This window comes from Heloderma suspectum, chromosome 2, assembly GCF_057233095.1.
Source record: "Heloderma suspectum isolate Gila_16-S chromosome 2, 16-S_ref, whole genome shotgun sequence".
Taxonomy (NCBI): Eukaryota; Metazoa; Chordata; class Lepidosauria; order Squamata; family Helodermatidae; genus Heloderma; species Heloderma suspectum.
The window spans coordinates 268,331,547-268,352,942 of NC_139459.1; the positions used below are offsets into that span (position 1 = coordinate 268,331,547).

At 43.8% G+C, this 21,396-nt stretch overlaps 1 protein-coding gene across 1 annotated transcript in view; it reads right to left on the reverse strand.

The window, feature by feature from the left end:
* Positions 1 to 17,917, reverse strand: part of FAT2 (FAT atypical cadherin 2) — a 97,244-nt gene extending 79,327 nt beyond the window's left edge. The window contains exons 1-2 of the mRNA XM_084832434.1: positions 14,650 to 17,917; positions 13,264 to 13,578 (exon numbers count right to left, since the gene is read on the reverse strand). Coding sequence (XP_084688560.1) covers positions 13,264 to 13,578; positions 14,650 to 17,917 — 3,583 coding nt within the window. The remainder of the gene's footprint in view (positions 1 to 13,263; positions 13,579 to 14,649) is intronic.
* Between the last annotated feature and the right edge of the window lie 3,479 nt (positions 17,918 to 21,396).

Consider the following 21,396-nt stretch of genomic DNA (forward strand, 5'->3'; position numbering starts at 1 on the left):
AAAGTAAAAACAAACAAACATTTAAGTTTGACCCAGGATGTAAAAAGGGCTATATCTGGTGAGCAGAACATGGTTAAACACGAGGCTGAGTAAACTATGGAATACTCCTCTAGCCAAGCTAAAGGACCCTGAGGTAGTGTATTTCCCCCACAGTAGTCACCTAAGAGACTAGTACGAGAATATAGACAGTTGGTTGTCATATTTTTCTCCCATGGAAGCAGGAAAGCTGGGTATTCTATTTTGGTGATTCTAAGCATATTCAGAAATCCTAGGATTTCCTTGTGTGTATTAATGTGTAAAGATCTCCTGAAGGTAGGGATGGCATTTCATTTTCTTCCGCATTGTTTAAATCTCAAGTTCTTTCTCCCCCGAATATGAAAAACTTTGCGGATTTTGCTAAATTCTTATCAAAACCGAACTGAAACAAAATTCTCACCCATCAGCACTTGCAAAATTCAATACATACAGCTATAGCCCAGCATGGAGAAGACCATGTTATACCTGGCTTCCATACAGCTGTTAAAAATGAGGAGCCCATCAAAAAAAGGAGGGAGCAACCCTAATTAAGCACTAACATGGTTGAATACACAGGGATTCAAAGACAGGCCTTTAAAAGCACAGCACTCAACCCCCCGGCCTGGATGGATGAATCTGTCAGTTTCGTCCAGTCCCCCGCTCCACATTTAAATTCTTTAAACCTCAAGGTTTTTTTGTACCCAGTATGGAGAACTTTGCAAATTTTGTAACTTTGCAAAACTTTGTAAATTCTTATCAGAACCAAACTGAAACAAAGTTATCACCCATCCCTACCTCAAAGTACTGCTGTGTGGTGATTAGAGCTTTGGAATCTGCATGGCACTCAATACAGCTTAGAACCACCTTCCCCAACCTGGTGCCCTCCAGATGTTTTAGACTACAACTCCCAGAATTTCTGACCACTGGCCATGTTGGCCGGGGCTGATGGGAGTTGAATTCCAACACAACCAGAGGGCACCAGGTTGGAGAAGTCTGGCTCAGAAAATGGTACCTATTTGCATGTGATGGGGGAAGGAGCGTCTGCCCAGCATGGCGAAGTGACCAGCCTGCATAGACTAGTATGGCAGATTTTGGCATGGCATTTGTACCTCAGGGTGAACTGCCTTGAGCTTTTCTTCACCACTAGGACAAAGCCAAGGCTCCTCTTTAAATGCCCAGTTCAGCTAGCTGCCTGCCTGAGCTCACGTGAGGAGCATCCCACAGGGGCATACCATTTCTGCCTGCTCTTGTGGAATGCCTGCCTTCTGCTTCCCGTCATGAATGGGTGAAGAAAGTCAAGCCATGTTAGAACAGGAGGGGCAGTATCAACACTGCACTGTCGTCAGCCAAGAAAAAAAATTGAATCAAAAGACAATTTTCTGTTGGCAAAGGTAGAAGTGGGGACAAAGTCCTGGTTTCTTGCCTATCCTGAGGTGATTAGACTTCAAGGAATAAAAAGAATGAGGACCTGGTTACTCAGGGCACGTGGAATTGTTTTTCAACCTCATCCTGTGCGCTCTGATCACTGTGTGCTGTGGTCTATCAGTCACACAACGTGAAGGTGCACAGTATGAGCACTTACTGTTAAGTTCTAGAGTTTTAAAAAAGGTAACATCTAAAGAGGAGTGGGGGCTGCCTTCAAAGAGCCCTCATCATGTTCAATACAAATGTATGTCTTTCCATGTCAGAACAAGCCATAAAAATCGTTTGAAAGTTGTCAGGCAGATCAGTTTGTATCAGATGAGGAGAATACCTACTGGCTATCGGGGAGGAGCTGTAGCTCAGGGACACTTTAAACGGCAAAGGTTCCAGATTCCCTGGCAGCTCCAAACAGGCCTGGGAAAGAGTCCAGTCTGAACCTCTGGAGAGCTGCTTCCAATCAGGGCAAAGCTGAGGCAAAAAGTGTCACTGGGAATTGCATGCATGTTTTTTTAGAAGTGTCAATAGTAGCCACTCAGCCTTTCCCCACCACTGCTGTGGTCCCATGGAAAATTTTCTCCCAGAGAGGGTTTTTTTATCAGTACTGCAGCGAGAAGGAAAAGGTTAAACCTCTTGGTGCCTACCATGGTCACAATCTGGCTTGGTTCCCAGCATCAGCACTCATACAGCACACAGTGATGTATGTAGCATCACAGCTAGCTTGGCCTCAGAGCAGACCGAGCGATGATACGCCATAACAGCTTTCTACGTTCATTGACAACACATCACTCTTCCCCCAATCCCTGGTGCCATTTTGCCATTTTAATTTTTTTTTTATGAAGTGAAGGATGAACATATAGCTATCTAAACATATGTATGCTGATTTTTTTTTTTAAGTGGACAACACATCCAACATGTAAGGAGGGAGGGGGGAAATACTGATAGCTGATCAGCATTCTGCTTGCTGGAGTACAAGTGTATAAGGCTGGGATTACGCTTCAGGTGAAAGACCTATTTACCTGGTTCACACATAGCACTAACCCATGGTTTATTTAACCCGTAGTTTGTTGCCCTAGTGAGGGTTTGTCTGGCAGACAATCAAACAAACTGTGGCTTGTTTTCTCAGTTCCTCAGTTCTTTGTTTCCCTCCTCCTTTGCCCACTCCCTCCTTGTATCCCAAATGCCTTTGCAGCTCTGCAGTACTGGCACGTAGAGTAGCTGGTGTTTTTTTTTTAATTACTCTTGCCAGCCACTTCTGTAGCATGCTAAAAGAACCCATGAACAACCTATGGTTCTCGGTTCACATGTAACAACAACCCATGGTTTAAACAACCAAAAATTTACAACCCAACAAACCATGGGTTCTCTTTCTAGAGTGTTCATGGTTAACAAACCATGGTTTGTTAGTATGGCTGCATTCGCACATCATGACAACCCAGAATTAAGGAACCCCTGGGTTAAATAAAACATGGGTCAGTGTTATGTGCGAACCAGGTCATTGTGATGGCTATTCAAATGTTACACCTCTTTTCACCACAAACAGTTTTTCTTGAAGCTGTATGAACGGCACCAACTTTTGCTTAAAGAATTTAACTTTGAAAAAGACAGTGTTTCTTTTACAGCATTTCAGAACTTCAACCTACTTGTCTGTACACAGAAGCATAGCCCACATGGAGAAAGAAGATTATTGGAAGGATGACGATCTCAGCCAGGGGTGGCTCCTATATATGTACCTCTTTGGTGCACGTCTCTAATTCCTAATTCGAAGAAACGAATCTAGGAATGTAAGGCTTGGCAATAAAAGACCATGGATTAAGATTTGGAACAACTCAAGCATGCAGAGGCTTGCTGCAGGAGTGAAGGTTAGAAACTCAAACCCTTCCATTGCAGCAAAAGCCTTCAATGCTGTATCATCCAATATTATCCACTGAATGCATTAATCTCTTTACAGATCTTCTAACTCAAATATTAACTGACATTTGCCAGGATCACATCTCAGTAGTCTCCAGCCCCTTCAATAGTGCACATTTAACTCCAGCTGGTAACACAGGATTCATTTTTAATGTTCTTCATTACATATTTCTCTCTCTCTCTCTGTATGTGCACATACAGAAAACAAACACATTATCTGAATGTGGATCTTTATGTGAACAAAATGGTATCATCTGAGCACAAGAGGGAACTATCAGAAGGCTTGGGGAAAGCCCAAGGTTTGCAAAAGTATAAAAAATATTTAGGGGAAAAAATGTGAGCCCCAAACAGCTCAGTGAGAACTGAGCATGCTCAGTGGGCATGGAATGCTGATTGCTGGGAGGGTGGCAAAGCTAGGTGAGAAAGGAAATGGAATGGAGTGTCCTGGAAAGGGATGGAATCATGAACGGGAGCACTACACGCTGCAACATTTTCCTGCAGATCCCACTCGTACACACACATCCCAGTCACCATTTCTTCCATTCTCTCCCTCACTTTCCTTCTCTTAAAAGGAAAATAAACAAGAACATGCCTACCAAAATCAGGAATGAAACCCAGCTTAAAGACGAATGACACAACAAACTAGTCTTTACAAACAGCAACGATAAAGCCTGTGGCAGTAAAATGAGCAATATGTGGTTGTAGGAAAAGACAACAACCAGTTTGTTTCTCGTCCACGATGTGTAGATTAATAGATATTGGTTTATTTGTTAATTTATTTGCTGCTTTTTTATCCCACTTTTCAGAAAATTATTCTCTTTCAAAGTGGCTCACATCAATAAAACGAGAGATTTAGTAATATAATATAAAGAAAATAAAGAAAGTGCCTAATATAAAGAAAAGAAAAATGTAATATAAAGAAAATGCTGAGAAATTTCACTAACCAAATTGGTGAGGGCACAATGTACAAAAGCTGAGCTACCTTGTGAGTCAGGAGTGTGGCCTTTAATCAAACTATGAAAGACATAGGAAAAGCACCCAATGGAAGAGGAGTGGGAAAATATGGTACCACTTAAATCAGGAAGCCGGTCAATCCTGCTTGTTACATTGCCATTATAACCAAGCAAAGGGATCACTGTGTGTTCCACGAAAGACAGTTCAAGAAGACAAGAGGGAGAGGTTAGTTTGGTGCTTAAGTTGTAAAAAGAGAAGCACTGAGCCAAAAGATTGCCTGGAAGCCTAGCCATGTGCTCTGGAAACCTCACTGCTTAACCTTAAATTGCACTGTATCCAACGTTAGAGTGAAATGAAATGAATCTGATTGAAATTAGACTAACACTGGATACAATCCACTGTGGGGACGGGTTGTGGTTACTTGATGGTGAAGGAAAGGCATTCTATACACGCTCAGAAACCTAAACCAGACATTTTTATTGAGAGCAAAGTTCTTTAGTAAACAGTCAAAGCTTTACTAAAATGTTATCAGGTTTACAGCAGCAAATGTTACAAACCACGTGCAAGAGTCTCTTTCCTCTGTTTACCAAATCTCTGTTTTCCATTTCTTCTTCAGCCCATCATATGACACAAAACTTGTAGCTATTTACTTCAGAGTACTATTACTTCAGAGTACTACTACAGAGTACCAGTACTATTCCTGAATATATTCGTCTGAGGTTTGCAAGAGGCCATAGGCGTGGGCAGCTTGTGCTTCCTTGGTGCTTGGCACTGCTGCAGCTCCCACAGCTGAGAACCCAGATGGCTGTTCATTTTTTCAAAAAGTGGCTGCCCTTCTCAGCTGTGGGAGCTGCAGCAGTAAAAGCTACAAAGGAAGCCCCAGTTCTACACATGTTTCCCAAACATGTGTGTCAATGGGCTCTTTGGGCCATAAGTACACTTTGTGAAACTCTTCCCAGTGAAAGATCACTCCATAAAAAGCACAGCTGTGCCATATGTTCAGGTAAGGATACTCCTTTGGCACCAGCATGTAGTTTTAATCATCACTAGGTAGCTATATTCTCTTACTATTACTGATTTAGTTTTTGTCTTGTAGTTATCTCTCCCCCCACTTTTCTTTGTCTTTTCTTAAAGGGCTGACAGAAAGGGCACAGTACACCAGGGGTGTGCGGAAGGCAGAGCAGGATCTACTGGTAGATCCCTAGGTGATTTGGAGTAGATCTGCAAGGGTTGCCAACTCCCAGTCGTTTAACCACAACAGAAAGGCTTCCTCCCCTGCTGCGCTCTCTAAACGAGACTGATGGAATGAAAAAAGCTTGGGGTGGGTGAGGGAAATCAGGAGCGGATTTGTCTGTCACATCCACCCCACCCCAGCTGTACTTTGCACCTGGCTCCAGTTGGTAGACCTTGAGACTCTAATAAAAAAAACCAAAGCAAATCCTGGAAGCCTGAAGGCTGCCCACTTGTGCAGTGCACAAGCCCTCCAGGAGATCATCCTATCAGCCACCATGATACTTGGGGGGCTTCCGCCTCTGCTGATTCTCTTCCGCCACGCTGACTGCATTGTGCAATCGGCCCCCACAAATTTAGCCCTTCCGGGACAACCAGAAACGACCTGAAACACATGTTTCTGGAAGGAGGCAGGTCACATAAGGGAGTTCCCACCAGCTTCCTTCCAGAAACGAGTGTTACTGCTCATTTCTGGGCTTCCCCTAGGAAGTGCTAAATCTCCCTTGTGCAGCACAATCAGCAGGACCCACTGCTTGAGGAAGGGGCTCGACGGGGCAGACAGGAATTGGTGGGGCAGACAGGAATTGGCGGGGGCATAAGCACCCCCTTGGATTCTGTCCATAACGCCACCATAACTACTGATTTTGCATGGAACAGTTGCAGCCACAGGAGGAAAGCTGGTATATAGTGTCCAAGAGCCTGAAGTCTCCCCGATAAAGTCTGCACTTTAAATCACACCTCTCCCATAATCTCACTAGATGTGCTTAGGTAAGCCCCCCACCCCCCATCTCTCTTGGCCTCAGGCCTTCATCTGTAACATGGAGATAATAATAATAATGAACTAACCTACAAGGAAGTTGTAATAATAACAAGGTACTACATGTAAAGTGCTTCAAAGACCAGAAAGTGCTATATACATGCTAAATGTTATTACAGAGTAGCTTGGGTCTGCACAATTTGTGACGGGCCAACTTGAATGCAGCCCACCAGCCATGTATAGAGAACTATTTGTTGTTGTTGTTGTTCAGTCGTTCAGTCGTGTCCGACTCTTCGTGACCCCATGGACCATAGCACGCCAGGCCTTCCTGTCCTGCGCTCTCTCCCAGAGCGTGCTCAAGTTCATATTCATTGCATCCGTGATGCTATCTAGCCATCTCATCCTCTGCCGTCCCCTTCTCCTTTTGCCTTCAGTCTTTCCCAGCATCAGGGACTATTCCAGGGACTTTTCTCTTCGCATTAGGTGGCCAAAATATTGGAGCTTCAGCTTCATGATCTGTCCTTCCAATGAGCACTCAGGGTTGATTTCCTTTAGGATGGACTGATTTGACCTCCTTGCAGTCCAGGGCACTCGTAAGAGTCTTCTCCAGCACCACAGTTCGAAAGCATCAATTCTTCGGCGCTCAGCCTTCCTTATAGTCCAGCTCTCACAGCCATACATTACTACTGGGAAAACCATAGCTTTGATTAGACGGACCTTTGTCGGCAAGGTGATGTCTCTGCTTCTTACTATGCTGTCTAGGTTGGCCATAGCTTTCCTCCCAAGGAGCAAGCGTCTTTTAATTTCATGGCTACAGTCACCGTCTGCGGTGATCTTGGAGCCCAAGAAAGTAAAATCTGTCACTGCTTCCATTTCTTCCCCTTCTATATGCCAGGAAGTGATAGGGCCAGATGACATGATCTTCGTTTTTGTAATGTTGAGTTTCAAACCAGCTTTTGCACTCTCCTCTTTCACCCTCAACAAGAGGCTCTTGAGATCCTCTTTGCTTTCTGCCATTAGGGTGGTATCGTCTGCATATCGGAGGTTGTTGATAATTCTCCCGGCAATCTTAATTCCGACCTCTGATTCATCCAACCCGGCATTTCTCATGATGTACTCTGCATATAAGTTAAATAAGCAGGGTGACAATATGCAGCCTTGTCGTACTCCTTTCCCAATTTTGAACCAATCGGTTGTTCCATCTCTGGTTCTTACTGTTGCTTCTTGACCCTCGTACAGGTTTCTCAGGAGACAGGTAAGGTGGTCTGGTACTCCCATCACTTTAAGAATTTGCCACAGTTTGTTGTGATCCACACAATCAAAGGCTTTAGCGTAGTCAATGAAGCAGAAATAGACGTTTTTCTGGAATTCTCTTGCTTTCTCCATGATGCAGCGAATGTTGGCGATTTGATCTCTAGTTCCTCTGCCTCTTCGAAACCCAGCTTGTACTTCCGGTAGTTCTCGGTTCGCATACTGCTGAAGCCTAGCTTGTAGGATTTTGAGCATCACCTTGCTGGCATGTGAAATGAGCGCAATTGTGCGGTAGTTTGAACACTCTTTGGCGTTGCCCTTCTTTGGAATTGGAATGTAAACTGACCTTTTCCAGTCTTGTGGCCACTGTTGAGTGTTCCAGATTTGTTGGCATATTGAATGCAGCACTTTAACAGCATCATCTTTTAGGATTTTAAATAGCTCGGCTGGAATACTGTCATCTCTGCTAGCTTTGTTGTTACTAATGCTTCCTAAGGCCCACTTGACGTCACTCTCTAGGATGTCCGGCTCAAGTTCAGTGACCGCATTATCATGGCTATCAGGGACATTCAGATCTTTCCTGTAGAGTTCTTCTGTGTATTCTTGCCACCTCTTCTTAATCTCATCTGCTTCTGTTAGGTCCCTGCCTTCTTTGTCCTTTATCATGCCCGTCTTTGCACAAAACGTTCCCTTGAGATCTCCAATTTTCTTGAAGAGATCTCTAGTCTTTCCCATTCTGTTGTTTTCCTCGATTTCTTTGCATTGTTCATTTAAGAAGGCCTTCTTGTCTCTCCTTGCTATTCTCTGGAACTCTGCATTCAGTTGGGTATATCTTCCCCTTTCTCCTTTGCTTTTCGCTTCCCTTCTTTCGTGAGCTACTTGTAAAGCCTCATCAGACAGCCACTTGGCTTTCTTGCATTTCTTTTTCTTTGGGACGGATTTCGTTGCTGCCTCCTGAACAATGTTACGGACCTCCGTCCATAGTTCCTCAGGCACTCTGTCTATCAGGTCTAATCCCTGAAATCTATTCCTCACCTCCACTGTATATTCATCAGGGATATGATTTAGGTCATACCTGAAAGGTTTAGTGGCTTTCCCGACGTTCTTCAATTTAAGCCGAAATTTTGCAAGAAGCAGCTCATGATCTGAGCCACAGTCAGCTCCAGGTCTTGTTTTTACTGACTGTATGGAGCTTCTCCATCTTCATGGATCACTGCCTTGTTGTGGCGAAGGGGCTTGCGTAACTCAGTGAAGCCATAAGCTATGCCGTGCAGGGCCACCCAAGACGGACAGGTCATGGCAGAGAGTTCTGACAAAATGTGGTCCACTGGAGAAGGAAATGGCAACCCACTCCGGTATTCTTGCCAAGAAAACCCCATGGAACGTATCACAAGGCTAAAAGAGATGACGCCGGAAGCTGAGCCCCTCAGGTCGGAAGGTGTCCAATATGCTACTGGGGAAGAGCAGAGGGTATTTCCAAGTAGCGCCAGAAAGAGTGAAGCGGCTGGGCCAAACCCGAAAGGACACTCAGCTGTGGATGTGTCTGGTGGTGAAAAGAAAATCCGATGCTGTAAAGAACAATATTGTTTAGGAACCTGGAATGTCAGATCAATGAATCAAGGTAAGCTGGAGGTGGTCAAACATGAGATGGCAAGATTGAACATCGACATCTTGGGAATCAGCGAACTCAAATGGACAGGCATGGGCGAATTTAATTCAGGTGACCATCATATCTACTATTGTGGGCAAGAATCCCTTAGAAGAAATGGAGTAGCACTCATAGTCAACAAAAGGGTGGGAAAAGCAGTACTGGGGTACAATCTTAAAAATGATAGAATGATCTCAGTACGAATCCAAGGCAAACCATTCAACATCACAGTAATTCAAGTCTATGCCCCAACCACTGAGGCCGAAGAAGCTGAGGTTGGTTGGTTCTATGAAGACCTACAACACCTTCTAGAACTAACACCAAAAAAAGATGTCCTCTTCATCATAGGGGATTGGAATGCTAAAGTAGGAAGTCAAGAAATCACCGGGATAACAGGCAGGCATGGCCTTGGTGTACAAAATGAAGCAGGACAAAAGCTAATAGAGTTTTGCCAAGAGAACATGCTGATCATAGCAAACACTCTTTTCCAACAGCACAAGAGGCGACTCTACACATGGACGTCACCAGATGGTCAATATCGAAATCAGATTGAACTATAAGGAGCTCAATAAACCTGGATCTTCAAAAATGGAGTGGGGAAGGGTTGTCAATCATCTGACAGGCTACAATGCATGTCTTGATTCAACTAGGTGGGTTACAGCTTGGTATCTACTAATTGCTTCTTGTGGGGGGAAACACTCAGCCAAGTAGACAGCCAGTCCTCAAGGCTGCGCGTAACTGTAGGAGATATCCCAAGCCTGGCATCCCTGGAAACACTGTAGCCATAAAACTGATTGAGGAAGTCCCACCTCTTCTGTTCCCTTGTCTCTCAAATAAGAGGGCAGCCCAGCTCACCACCAAAACCCAATTCACCATCCTTGGCTGTCAGCCCTGCCCCTTCACCAAGCCTTCCTCATTCTTTCTAACAAATCCCTGGCATATGCACACTGGCAGTGGCGTAGTGGAGCCAGAACTCATAGGGTCGAAGTGCTGGGACTTTCTGATTAGCAGGGATACTGATGTCATCTGCCACCCGCCTTAGACTTCCCTGTTCCCTGTGCTGAACTTAGCTGTAATCCTCACAGTAGCGGGGTGGGGTGGGGTATTTTCCCAACAATTTATTGTTCCCATTGTGATGTGAAGTATTTTTGGGGTGGTTTGGTCCTGAATGGGCAATTAGACCCATTAGCTTCGCAAAAGACCTTCTCCTGGTGGAGATGAAAACTACTAGAATTGGATTGTTGACATGGATCAACATGGCTGCTTGCCTTTTTGGCCTCACTTTGGCAGCACAGCTATCAGGACTCTCATGATGAGTGTCTGCACTTCAAAATTTACTACTACACTACTGTATACTGGGTTCATTATTCCTCTCTTCTACCATCTAAACTACCTAAAACTGAGCAAAAGACCCATGCCACTAAAAAACTGCAGCCAAACAGCTGGTGCTTCTGGCAACTGCTACATTTCTAATGGCAGAGGGAATCATAGAATCATAGAATAGTAGGGTTGGAAGGGACCTGTAAGACCACTGAGTCCAACCCCCTCCTCAATGCAGGAGTTCAAGTCAAAGAACAGCCACTGAGCCCTAACGCCCTGATGCTGCCTGCTGGAGGACATGATTTAGCAGGTTCCCTCCGCTGGTGGAGGGCACTCCATTGTCACACAAGCCCCCAGTGCACCAGCGCGGTCCTCTGTGAGTGGAGACCTACCACTAGCAGTGTTCCTCTCAGTTGCAGCAAGCTGGATCCAAAGCCTGGGTCACACTCAGATGAAGCTGGTAGAGCCCCCTCCGGTTGTGCTGTGTTCCATAGAACTCTTAATTTTACAGTTAAGAGGAATGGTTGTCCAAATTAATTATTATGGATTTTAAAGATATATTACTGATACTATTTAGATATGAATTTGGTTTTCAGCCTCTTTTGTATTTTGATATACTATGTTTTGTTGTATTGAGTTATGATTCTGGTATTTTGCTTTAAGTGTGTGTGTGTTTTATTAAGTGCTTTTGGCTTCCCTCAGGAAGGAGGAGCAGGTTATATGCAATAAATGAAATGAAATGAAAAGATGTTAATGCTCTTGATGGCCCTCTAAATGGTCTGAGAACATAAGAACATAAGAAGAGCCATGCTGGATCAGACCAAAGGTCCATCTATTCCAGCTTTCTGTTCACACAGTGGCCAACCAGCTGCCCACGGAAACCCACAAGAAGGACATGAGCGCAACAGCACCCTCCTGCCCATGTTCCCCAGCAACTGCTGTACATAGGCACACTGCCTCTGATCCTGGAGGTAGCACATAGCCATCATGACTATTAGCCACTGATAGCCTTTTCCTCTAGGAATGGACCTTGGCATGTTCCCAGTCATCAGCTGTGGTGAAGTTTGTGCTGGAGCCTGTATGCCTTCACTTAGTTGCTGTACAAGGATCCAAAACCAAGAAGCAAATTTCACTACCTAAAGTCAACATGGTGCATTCACACCTCTCCTACGTCAGCCAGAGCCACAAACTCAAAATTAATGGACTGTTCCAATATACCTGACCTGTATTCCTAATATATACCTATTGCAGCCCAAAGGTCAGCTTATCTGCAGTGCAATTCTATGCATGTCTACTGGGAAGTAATTCCCATGGAGTTCAATGGGAATTATTTCCAGGTAAGTGTATATAGGATTGCAGCCTAAATCCACATTGTATAATGCACAGCACCTATATCTATTGCACTGCATCACTTAAAGTGGAAACCTATGCATGTCTACTCAGAAGTAAGTTCTGCTATTCCAATGGGACTTACTTCCACATAGCTGTGTATAGGATTACAGCTTCAGAGTAGGAACCATTTTGCTTTAAGATGAGCCCAATAGGAGTTTACTAATGCTGAGAGGCAGTTTACATTAAACACCAGTAGGATTTTTAAAATCTGGAAGGATCTGTTACCTAAGCTAGAGATGACACAGACATAATGGACACAAAAGACGGGGAAAGAATAAGTTGATACCTCCTTTGCTAACACTGACAAAAACAAAGGAAGTGATAAACACAGCTCAGGTTTATGGAAATTGAAAAGCAAGGGGAATATAGCTGGCATTGAAAGCTGCTTGCATTGAATAGGAATTAGGAACTCAAGCGTCTAAAAGGCCATTTCAGCTCACACCGTAACAATAGTGGTGTGAGCTGAACATGGTTATTTTTCTTCACATAAGTTGTTCCGAAACACACTTTTGCATGGGAGAATGTTCTATGTGAAGGGGCATGGATATGACCTGAAACAACTCCCATTATTGAATGGTGCCTGGAAAAAGTTCCAGCAGGGCCACAGGGACAGCTTCTAACCATATCTGTGATTGTTCAGTAAAAGCACTTTGCTTGCTGATGTGACTGCAAGCCTGGAGAAGGCTGGGACTGCTTGCATGGAGGGAAGATGTTTTGTATCATGTGATTCCACCAGGAGTTATGTCTGACGTATGGAACCAATTAACAAATTCTATCATCACAATGATATTCAGTCTGCTCTAGGCCGCACCTTACCATCACTTTGCCCAAAAATCTAGTACAATGGCTTGAGCCAACGTTACACTAGCAGAAGTCCACTCGCACAATGGTACTTCCACTCATCAACGGTACTTCCCCATCTTCTCCTCCTCCCTGCAGGCCTTAAAACTGCTCCAGAGCATCCCCAGATTTGCAGGTGCACTGAGGTCTTCAGGAGGAGGGGAAGTCCATTCCACCAGCGTTCTCCCTTCTACTGGTGGAATGACATCACTGGATGCCATTGAATGGCAACCCTATCTTATTAAGGTGATTGGTGTAGATGTTGGGAATGAGTTTCATACGGGAGCACTTTTAAATCAGTGGCTGCCTGTGTCATTTGTGAGGTGGTGACTGTGCCATCTGAGTGACTGAACATTTAAATCAGCCCAAACAACCTAATATTCTAGGCTTTAGAATTCTGAATTTTGAAATTCAAACTCTGGAAATGGTGGACAATAGAGATCAAACTCTACTCCATAAAGCATCTCATATACTCTAGGAGAGTTTAAAAAAGCAAACACAGAATCTTCATGTATTCATTCCTTACCAGTGACAGGATTAATGGCAAACAATCCTTGATGGTTCCCATTGATGATATGGAAAGTCAGCTTCCCTTGGGAGCCAGAGTCTGGATCCATAGCCTCAACCTGAAGGATGGAAGTGTTGGCTGGTGAATTCTCCATGACAGAGGAATAATAGACAGGACTGGACATCTGAGGTGGATTGTCATTTACGTCAGTGACATCAATGTAAATTTCAACAACAGAAGACAGAGGTACTGATCCTAGATCCACAGCCAGCACTGTCAGCCAGTAATGAGAGCGGGATTCTCTATCTAGTGGCCCTGTGGTAAAGATTGTACCTAAGGGAAACAAACAAAAAAATTCCATGGATTACACAGCCAGAAAAAATATGTGTAATATATTCCTCTTTTAAAATTTAAAGTAAATGGGTTTCAGAGTTTACTTTAAAGACAAAGGATGGAATCCAGAGTTGTGCAAGTGGTCGGACAGAACTATCTCTGCCTCTCTTCCTCCTGCAGCCCCCATACTCAAAACTGACCCTGGAGGGTCCCCCCAACCCTCTGGAGCAGATTTTAAGGGTACGTGGGGAGGGGGCTGCAGGGGGGAGGGGGAATCTCCCTCTTTCTGGTTCCACTAATAGAAGCTGTTCTGTCAGTAGAAAGACTTCAGTGGATTCCAGCCACTGTAGCAAGTGAAAATGTACCGTTCAAACCTTATTTTATGGTTATTCTATTTTCATTGTCCCTGAACATCTTAAAGAAATCTATCTTAGCTGTTCTAAGTAATACAATTTGCACTTGTCACCTTTGTTCTAACAGCAGCGGATCCAGCCAAGTTGCTATCATCCTGGGTATATAAAAGGAGCTTAAAAAAAAAAAATTATGTTCTAACTATCTCTGTTAAATGGGGAAAAAAACATGCTTGAAAACTCACTGCCTTTTGCAGTGCAATCCTATGCATGTTTACTCAGAAATAAGTACCATTTTGTTCAATGGGGCTCATTCTCAGGTAAGTATGCATATGATTACAGCCTAATTAAAACAATGAAGTATTTCACATTCTATGTCCTTCTAAGCCCATAGATAAACAGATGCTCCCCCTCCCCCAAATAAGCAGAAAATATCCTATCGAAATTAAGAGCTTATGAAAATTCTGTGTATCCCCTTGTGAGGTTCTAATAGTCCAGCCTTTGAGTAACTCTGGTTGCTAAATTATAGAGAGGCGTGCATTCAAGAAATGTTTGTTCTCTACTGTTTGTTGCAAAGAAGAAAGATTAATTCTGCAATACAAATTTTTCAGTAACCTATAAACACGAATATAGGGGCAGAAATACTGGCAAATCAACATTTCACATCAAACCATCAGTTTCATTTGAAACACTCCTATACTCTGTAGTGCCTCATTATTACCTGTGTCCTTTTCAATACTGAAGACAGCCAGGTCTGTTCCCTCTCTGATGAAATACTGGATTTCTCCATCTTTCCCTTTATCGCCATCTTGAGCTATTACTCTCATCACAGATGTCCCCTCTTGGCTGTTCTCTTTCACCGATCCTTCGTATACAAAAGAAGCAAAGCGAGGAGGATGCAAATTTTCATTGACATCCAAAACATCAATCTCAATATGGCAGAGGGAAGAGAGAGAATGGGGCTTCCCAGCATCACTGAGCTTCACAGATAGATTGTAAGAGTCCCTCTTCTCGTAGTCTAGCTCTTTTTCCAAGAACAGAGCCCCTGTGAGCTCATTCAGATGAAATGTATTCTCATCATCAATGAACAGACTGTATTTCAGCTCTCCCTCAGAGTTGATATCCGGATCAAAGGCTTCCAGGAACAGCAGAATTGTCCCAAGGGGCAGGTCCTCAGGAACTTTCACCTTATTCAAGGCTGGGATGCAACGTGGAGAATTGTCATTTACATCTTCCAAGGAAATAACCAGATCGGCAATTGCAAAGAGCTGGTGGCCTGTTTGTGGCTGGTCCCTGGCCTCAATTTTTAGGACATAATGAGGCCATAATTCTCTGTCAAGGGAAGCGGTCACTACTACTTCTCCAGTGATACTGTTGATGGCAAATTTATCAGTGGGTACTAGAAAGGAATATTTCACTCTCCCATTGTCTTCTGTATCAGCATCATTGGCTTTCACCACAGTGACTGTTGTGCCTGTTTTTATGTCCTCTGGTACAGTAACCAAGTATGTGCTTTGCAAAAATGTAGGAGCATTATCATTTGTATCCAGAACGTTTACTGCTAGCAACTTCCAGGATGACATCTGAGGAGTGCCAAGGTCATACACTGTGATGTTAATTACATAGAAAGTTGTTCTTTCGTGGTCTAAAGGAGAAGACACCAGAAGGAGACCCGTTTCTGTGTCTACATAAAAGCAGCTATCTTCATTTCCAGAAGATATTACATAGACCACCTTTCCATTAAAGCCAGTATCACTGTCTATTGCTGTCAGCTGAGCAATGGTTGAGTTGACTGGTATTGTCTCCATTATATCAATGGACCTTGGGAAGGAGTCATCGAACTGTGGTGCATGATGGTTTATAAGGTGTGCATTCAAGGAAGAATCTTCATCCAGGTTTTGCTCTGGAGTCTGGGAGTCAGCAGAGTGGATGACGGTCTTAGCCACTTCCTTCAACACCCCAGTTTCTTCACACTGAAAGTAGACTGGGATGTCCTGGTTGACTACAGTGATGTTTACACATGTTGGGAAAGCGTAGTTATCTCCATCTGCAGCAGTAATTTTGAGAGTGTAGAAGGTTGGTAGTCCAGTATAGAGATCTCGGAGAGAAGTTCTAAGGGAAATCACCCCAGATACAGAATCCAGTTCAAAAAGCTGCCTTTCATTGCCAGACATGATTTCATACTTTATGTGCTGTAGCTCATCTATATCAATGGCTGACATTGTGACCACAGAGTGCCCAACAGGCAAGTCCCATGGCACACTTCCATTGCAGTTAATTTTCTCAAATACTGGCACATTATCATTCAGGTTACTCAGAATGAGGGAAACATAAACCTCCGTCTGATGGCGAAAAGGAGATCCTGAATCTGACGCCCAGACACGCAGATGGTACCACCTCTGCATTAGCTCATAATCCATTAACTTGGAGGTGGAGATGACACCTGAAAATGGGTCAATGACAAATGGAACAGCTCTCTGGTTGGCTATGGTATAGGTGACAAAACCGTTCTCCCCAGAGTCACTATCTGTAGCCTTTACTGAGAGGACATTGGTGCCAGGAGGCAGATTTTCATTGAAGCTGCCATGGTACGAAGGCTGGGTGAAACTTGGAGCGTGGTTGTTGCAGTCAATAATATCAACCACGACAGTGACAGAGACCTGACTGTAACTGGCTGTAACTTCCAGTTCAAAGTGAGACTGTTCCTGGAAATCCATCCATTTGTCTGTAGTTATCAGGCCAGTTTGAGGGTTGATTTTAAACCTTGTGCTGTCAGAACTAGGCTTCAGAATGTACTTTATATTTGCGAGAAGCGGAATAATTTGAACCAAAGCAACATGACTCCCAGGAGGTGCAAACTCACCGAGTTGCACTTGATACATATCTTTTTCAAATCTGGCAGAAGTGTGTTTTGAAGGCGGTATGTGAATAACTACAATCTGAGAAAGAAGTGGTGGTTTGTTCTTATCCTTAGCCCGCAGGCTGAGATTGAAACCAAGTGGGTTATCATTCCAATTGATCTGATCTTTGGCTGCCACTATCATGAACTCCTTGCTTCCCATGTACGATCTGATGGATTTGAAATGCCTTCTCGGGTCTCCGTCCACAATGTCAACTGAATCTACCTCAGCTCCTGATCCATCTGCTTCCACACTCAGAGTAGCATAGAGGAGATCCTCAGCAGAATCAGATGACCTCACCGTCACTGATGCAATAACAGGGGGTTTCCTGAGAGATGGTTCCACCTGGACTGTAAGACTGGCCAAGTTTCCAAAGCCATTACCTTCAGAGATCTTCCTCATTCTGTCCACAGCCAGGACCTTCAACTGGTGCTTTCCTCTGTGGGTGACATTCAGTCTCATAGCATTCATAATGACACCACTAGTGGGGTGAATTGTAAACAAGGGTGACCTTGCATTTAATGCGTAATAGAACTCTGCATTCTGGCCAATGTCAGCATCTGTGGCACTGACAGCACCAATCACAGTTTTTAGGGGCACGTCTTCTTGGACAGTCACTTTGTAAGAAGGGGGTGAGAACAGAGGCTTCAAGTCATTCCTGTCAAGGATGTGGATCAGTACTTTGGCCCAAGCCTCATAGGAAAACGTCTTCTCCATGGCTTGGATTATTAGCATGTACTTGTCTCTGAACTCCCTGTTCAACCGGTCAGTATTGCCACTTCTAGTTCTAATCCTCAAAAAGCAGAAATCTCCAACGATATACTCCTCTGCTTTAAACAGGCCACTAGTGTCACCAGAAGCAATTCTGTATTTGATGTCCCATGCTGGGTCTGTGATGTAAATGCCCATTTTGACATAGCTCTCAACGTAGGTTTTGGGAGCCGAATTTTCATAGATCGTGGTGTTATAAAGAGGATACGTAAAGTGCAATAGGGAAGCATTGCCTTTCTCTGAACTCCCCTCACAAGCCAGAAATGATATTAGGCAAAGTGCAAAGCTCACGACAGGCCTCCTTGTATTGTTGTCCATTGCAGGTCCTAATGAAGGAAAACAAGAACAGTCAGGAGGCAGAACAGTAAAACAAAGCAGAAAAAAGCAATATGCTGCCTGAACTACATGTTAACCATTTATGATCCATACGTTAAAAACAGAAGTGAAAACTCATTGACAGCTCAAGAGAGTGTATTACCCCTTCTGCTCAGCATTTGGAGCTCTGTCAATAGCTCAACAACACTGTCTGGCAAACTTCACGATAAGACTTCTGCTTTATTGAAACCGCACATGCACAGTAGCCAGTTCTTTCATGTTGCTACTGTTTGCCAGTGTGTGTTTCTACATCAGCTGCTGTTTACACGTCCTTCATTTCTGATTCTTTTGCTGTCATCACCCTGATGCAGACGTAAGCCCCGTTCACTAGTTTCCTTCATGCAAAGACTGAAAACATGGAAGGGATCGTGTCTGTTGGCCCAACCTCTGCACACTCAGTTAAAGTGTATAAGGGGCTTCTACATGTGTACATCTGTCTGTGCATAGGATACTCCCTGTGATCAGGAACAGCTGTACACACATAGACCCCTTTTTACACTTTCGCTGAATACACAGAGGCATAGTCAGCAGGTGAAATCCCGTATAAAATGGGCTATAATGATAAACATTGGCTAGCATTAACCATGCGTTTAACTCAGTAGTCATCAAGCTTTTGAGACCCACCTTATACCAAGCTGTAATACGGGACCCAGTTTTTTTTATCATAGACTTCCATCCTTCTTTCTCTCTCTCTCATTCTCAAAATCCTAAACGAACAAAAATGGCAGTATCACAGCTGGAGAGTTTCCTCCCTTAGGTGGGGGCATGGCCAAGTTGTGGGTTATAAACCACTGGTTGAAGAGCAACAGTTTAACTTGCTGGCTTAGGTGCAAGTATATGTACAGATACATCACTTAGATCTAATTGTTGCCTTACAATCAGAGAGGCTAGAAGCAGGGGAACTGCTTTAACCATGGCTTGCTCAGTGCAAATGTAACAAGGGTTTATGGTGAATGGAAACCGTGGTTTGCCATACAATTTGAAACCACAGTTTCACATCCTAATTTGGGGGGGGGGGGTAAAAATACATTTGCACAAATTATGGCTGTACATTGTTCAACTTATACAAATTTGTGCAATTCACAGCCAAAATTTGTGCAAATTATGCAAATTTGCGCAGTTTTTGTGACTGTGATTTGTGTAAATTTCTATCTGTGCAAATTATGGCCGAGACAAAAAAAATGTGTTAAAAGTCCCTGGAACCTGGGGAAACTACCCAGCTTGGCTTGCAAAAGCAAGCCAAGTCAGGTGCACCGTGGAAGCTCAGCAAGCTCCCAAAGGGCCAGATTTCGCAGCAACAGGCATCCCTAGTAGTACCCAACACTGGCCATCTGCCAGAGGAATGGAAACCACTGGCGGAACTGTTTGGTTTCCCCCCAATGGAAAACCAAGGGGTTGGGGGACCCTCTTGAGCGGTTTTGGAAGGTACAGAGAGAGCTGCAGGCAAAGTCCTGTTGTGTGAATAGAAGTCCACTCGCATGACATTGGATTTACCCATAATCCTGAAAATATTTTTGCATAAAGACAGGTGAGTGCTTTTTCATTAACATTCTACTGTGAAATGAGAGAATATTTACACACTGTTTAGGTTAATTATAGGTGCCTATATTTCCCCTGGATATCTCCAGAAGATCTCTACCAGGTACTGTTCCTTCCTGTGCTAAATTAAAATCAATGATCAAGTACCTGCCAGTTGCTTGGCATCATTCTATCTTAAAGAAGACAGACTCGTTTTTCCAGACATTTTTTCCAGATCGAAAATTCAGAAATAGTTCTACTTTCACTTTAAACCAAACGTTAGGTGCATAGCCTCAATTTGTAACCCCACTGATTACGCATGTATTTGATTCTTTTGTGGGAATGTTTAATTATGATAGACAAAACATAGTAAGGTTTTGACTGTCACTCACATCTGGCTTTTGCTGCTAAGTATAACTTTTCCAATCCTGACAAGAAACTGGCTACCATTTCATTTTCTTGTGGAACAAGATGTCTGACGTTTAACTTCAGGGCTAATTAGAATTGGCTTCTCCCATTTCATCTATATGGGTGGGTTGGCAGTAATTATCGCAGTATTTGGGGATTCCCGTAGTCACAACTGCTAGTTAATGAGCAAATGAATATGGGCTATCATACCACTAAATCATACCATCACTAATATTTTCAGGTTGAAGCTACATGTAATGCAATTGCTGTATTCCTTACTGAAGCTCTATGCCTTCAACTTCTGTGTGACAGGTAGAAATTCAACAGATGCTGCTCCCCCCACCCCCATCAGCCATTAAGTTTTATGCACTATTAAAGACACTGAGCATCTATCCGGAAAAAAGTGACAAAGTAGTCATAATCCCGGGTTGACAACTTCATATCATCATTTTGAACATATGTGTTGGGCTCAAATGTTCACTATAATCAGTGATCAATGTAGGTAAAATATTTTTTTCTGAAACCCCATCGTATTTGGTGATGCTCTGTCACTGTCAATCTCCACCCAATGTCACCACTGAAATGTACAACGATGCTTTAAGGAGATCAGTCAACAGACTACACATACTGGGAAAACAATAGCACAAAGAGAAGCACACGTCACTTGCGTACTAGTTTGTGTAGTTTGAGATGGCAGCTATTGAAAGACAGCTTCACTTCCCCAAAGATCTTTGCCTGCCCATGTGCTGAGCAAACAACTCAAGACACAAGTGCTTAGGACAAAGGTGGGGAACCTGTGATTCCAACTCCCATTAGCCCCAGCCAGCATGACCAATGGCCAGTGATGATGACAGCTGTAGTCTAAAACATCTGGAGGGCCACAGGTTCCCCACCCCAGCCTTACGGAAACCTGACGGGCCTGGGCTATGAGAAAAAGATACACACAGAGCTTACTGCCAGCCAGAGAGCCAAGATCTTAAAAGTACAGTTCGAGTCATGACGTTAACAGGGTTAAAGAGTCAGGGAGCAAGAAGGAACTTGTCAGAGGCTGCTCCTTCTCCATGCTTCATCTGCTAAACCTAGAAAGAAGTCATGCAAATGCCGGTGCCCTCAAGTCCTGTGACACAGGAAGGATTTCTTCTCCCATTCAGTAAAATAAATGAACAAGGGACTCATACGATAACAAAAGGGGTGGTCGCTGCTGTGGAAGCTTAGATAGACCAAGTCTGCATTAGGGACTCTGGCCCTTCACAGCTGGTCTCCTTCCCCAACAGCAACCAGTTCACATCCCCTGGTTCATGTGAACCAGTTTGCCGCCTGCCAAGGCTCCAGACAACCTGTGTGCAAGCGTGCCACTTTTATGCAGGCATCTCTGGCATCTAGCTCTGCAGAGCAGGATGGTCACATGTAGAGATGTGAAGGCCCGGAAACCCCCCCGGAATGCACACACAATTTTTCCCGTTTTTTTCCAAAGACCGTTTTTGGTTTTTTCTGAA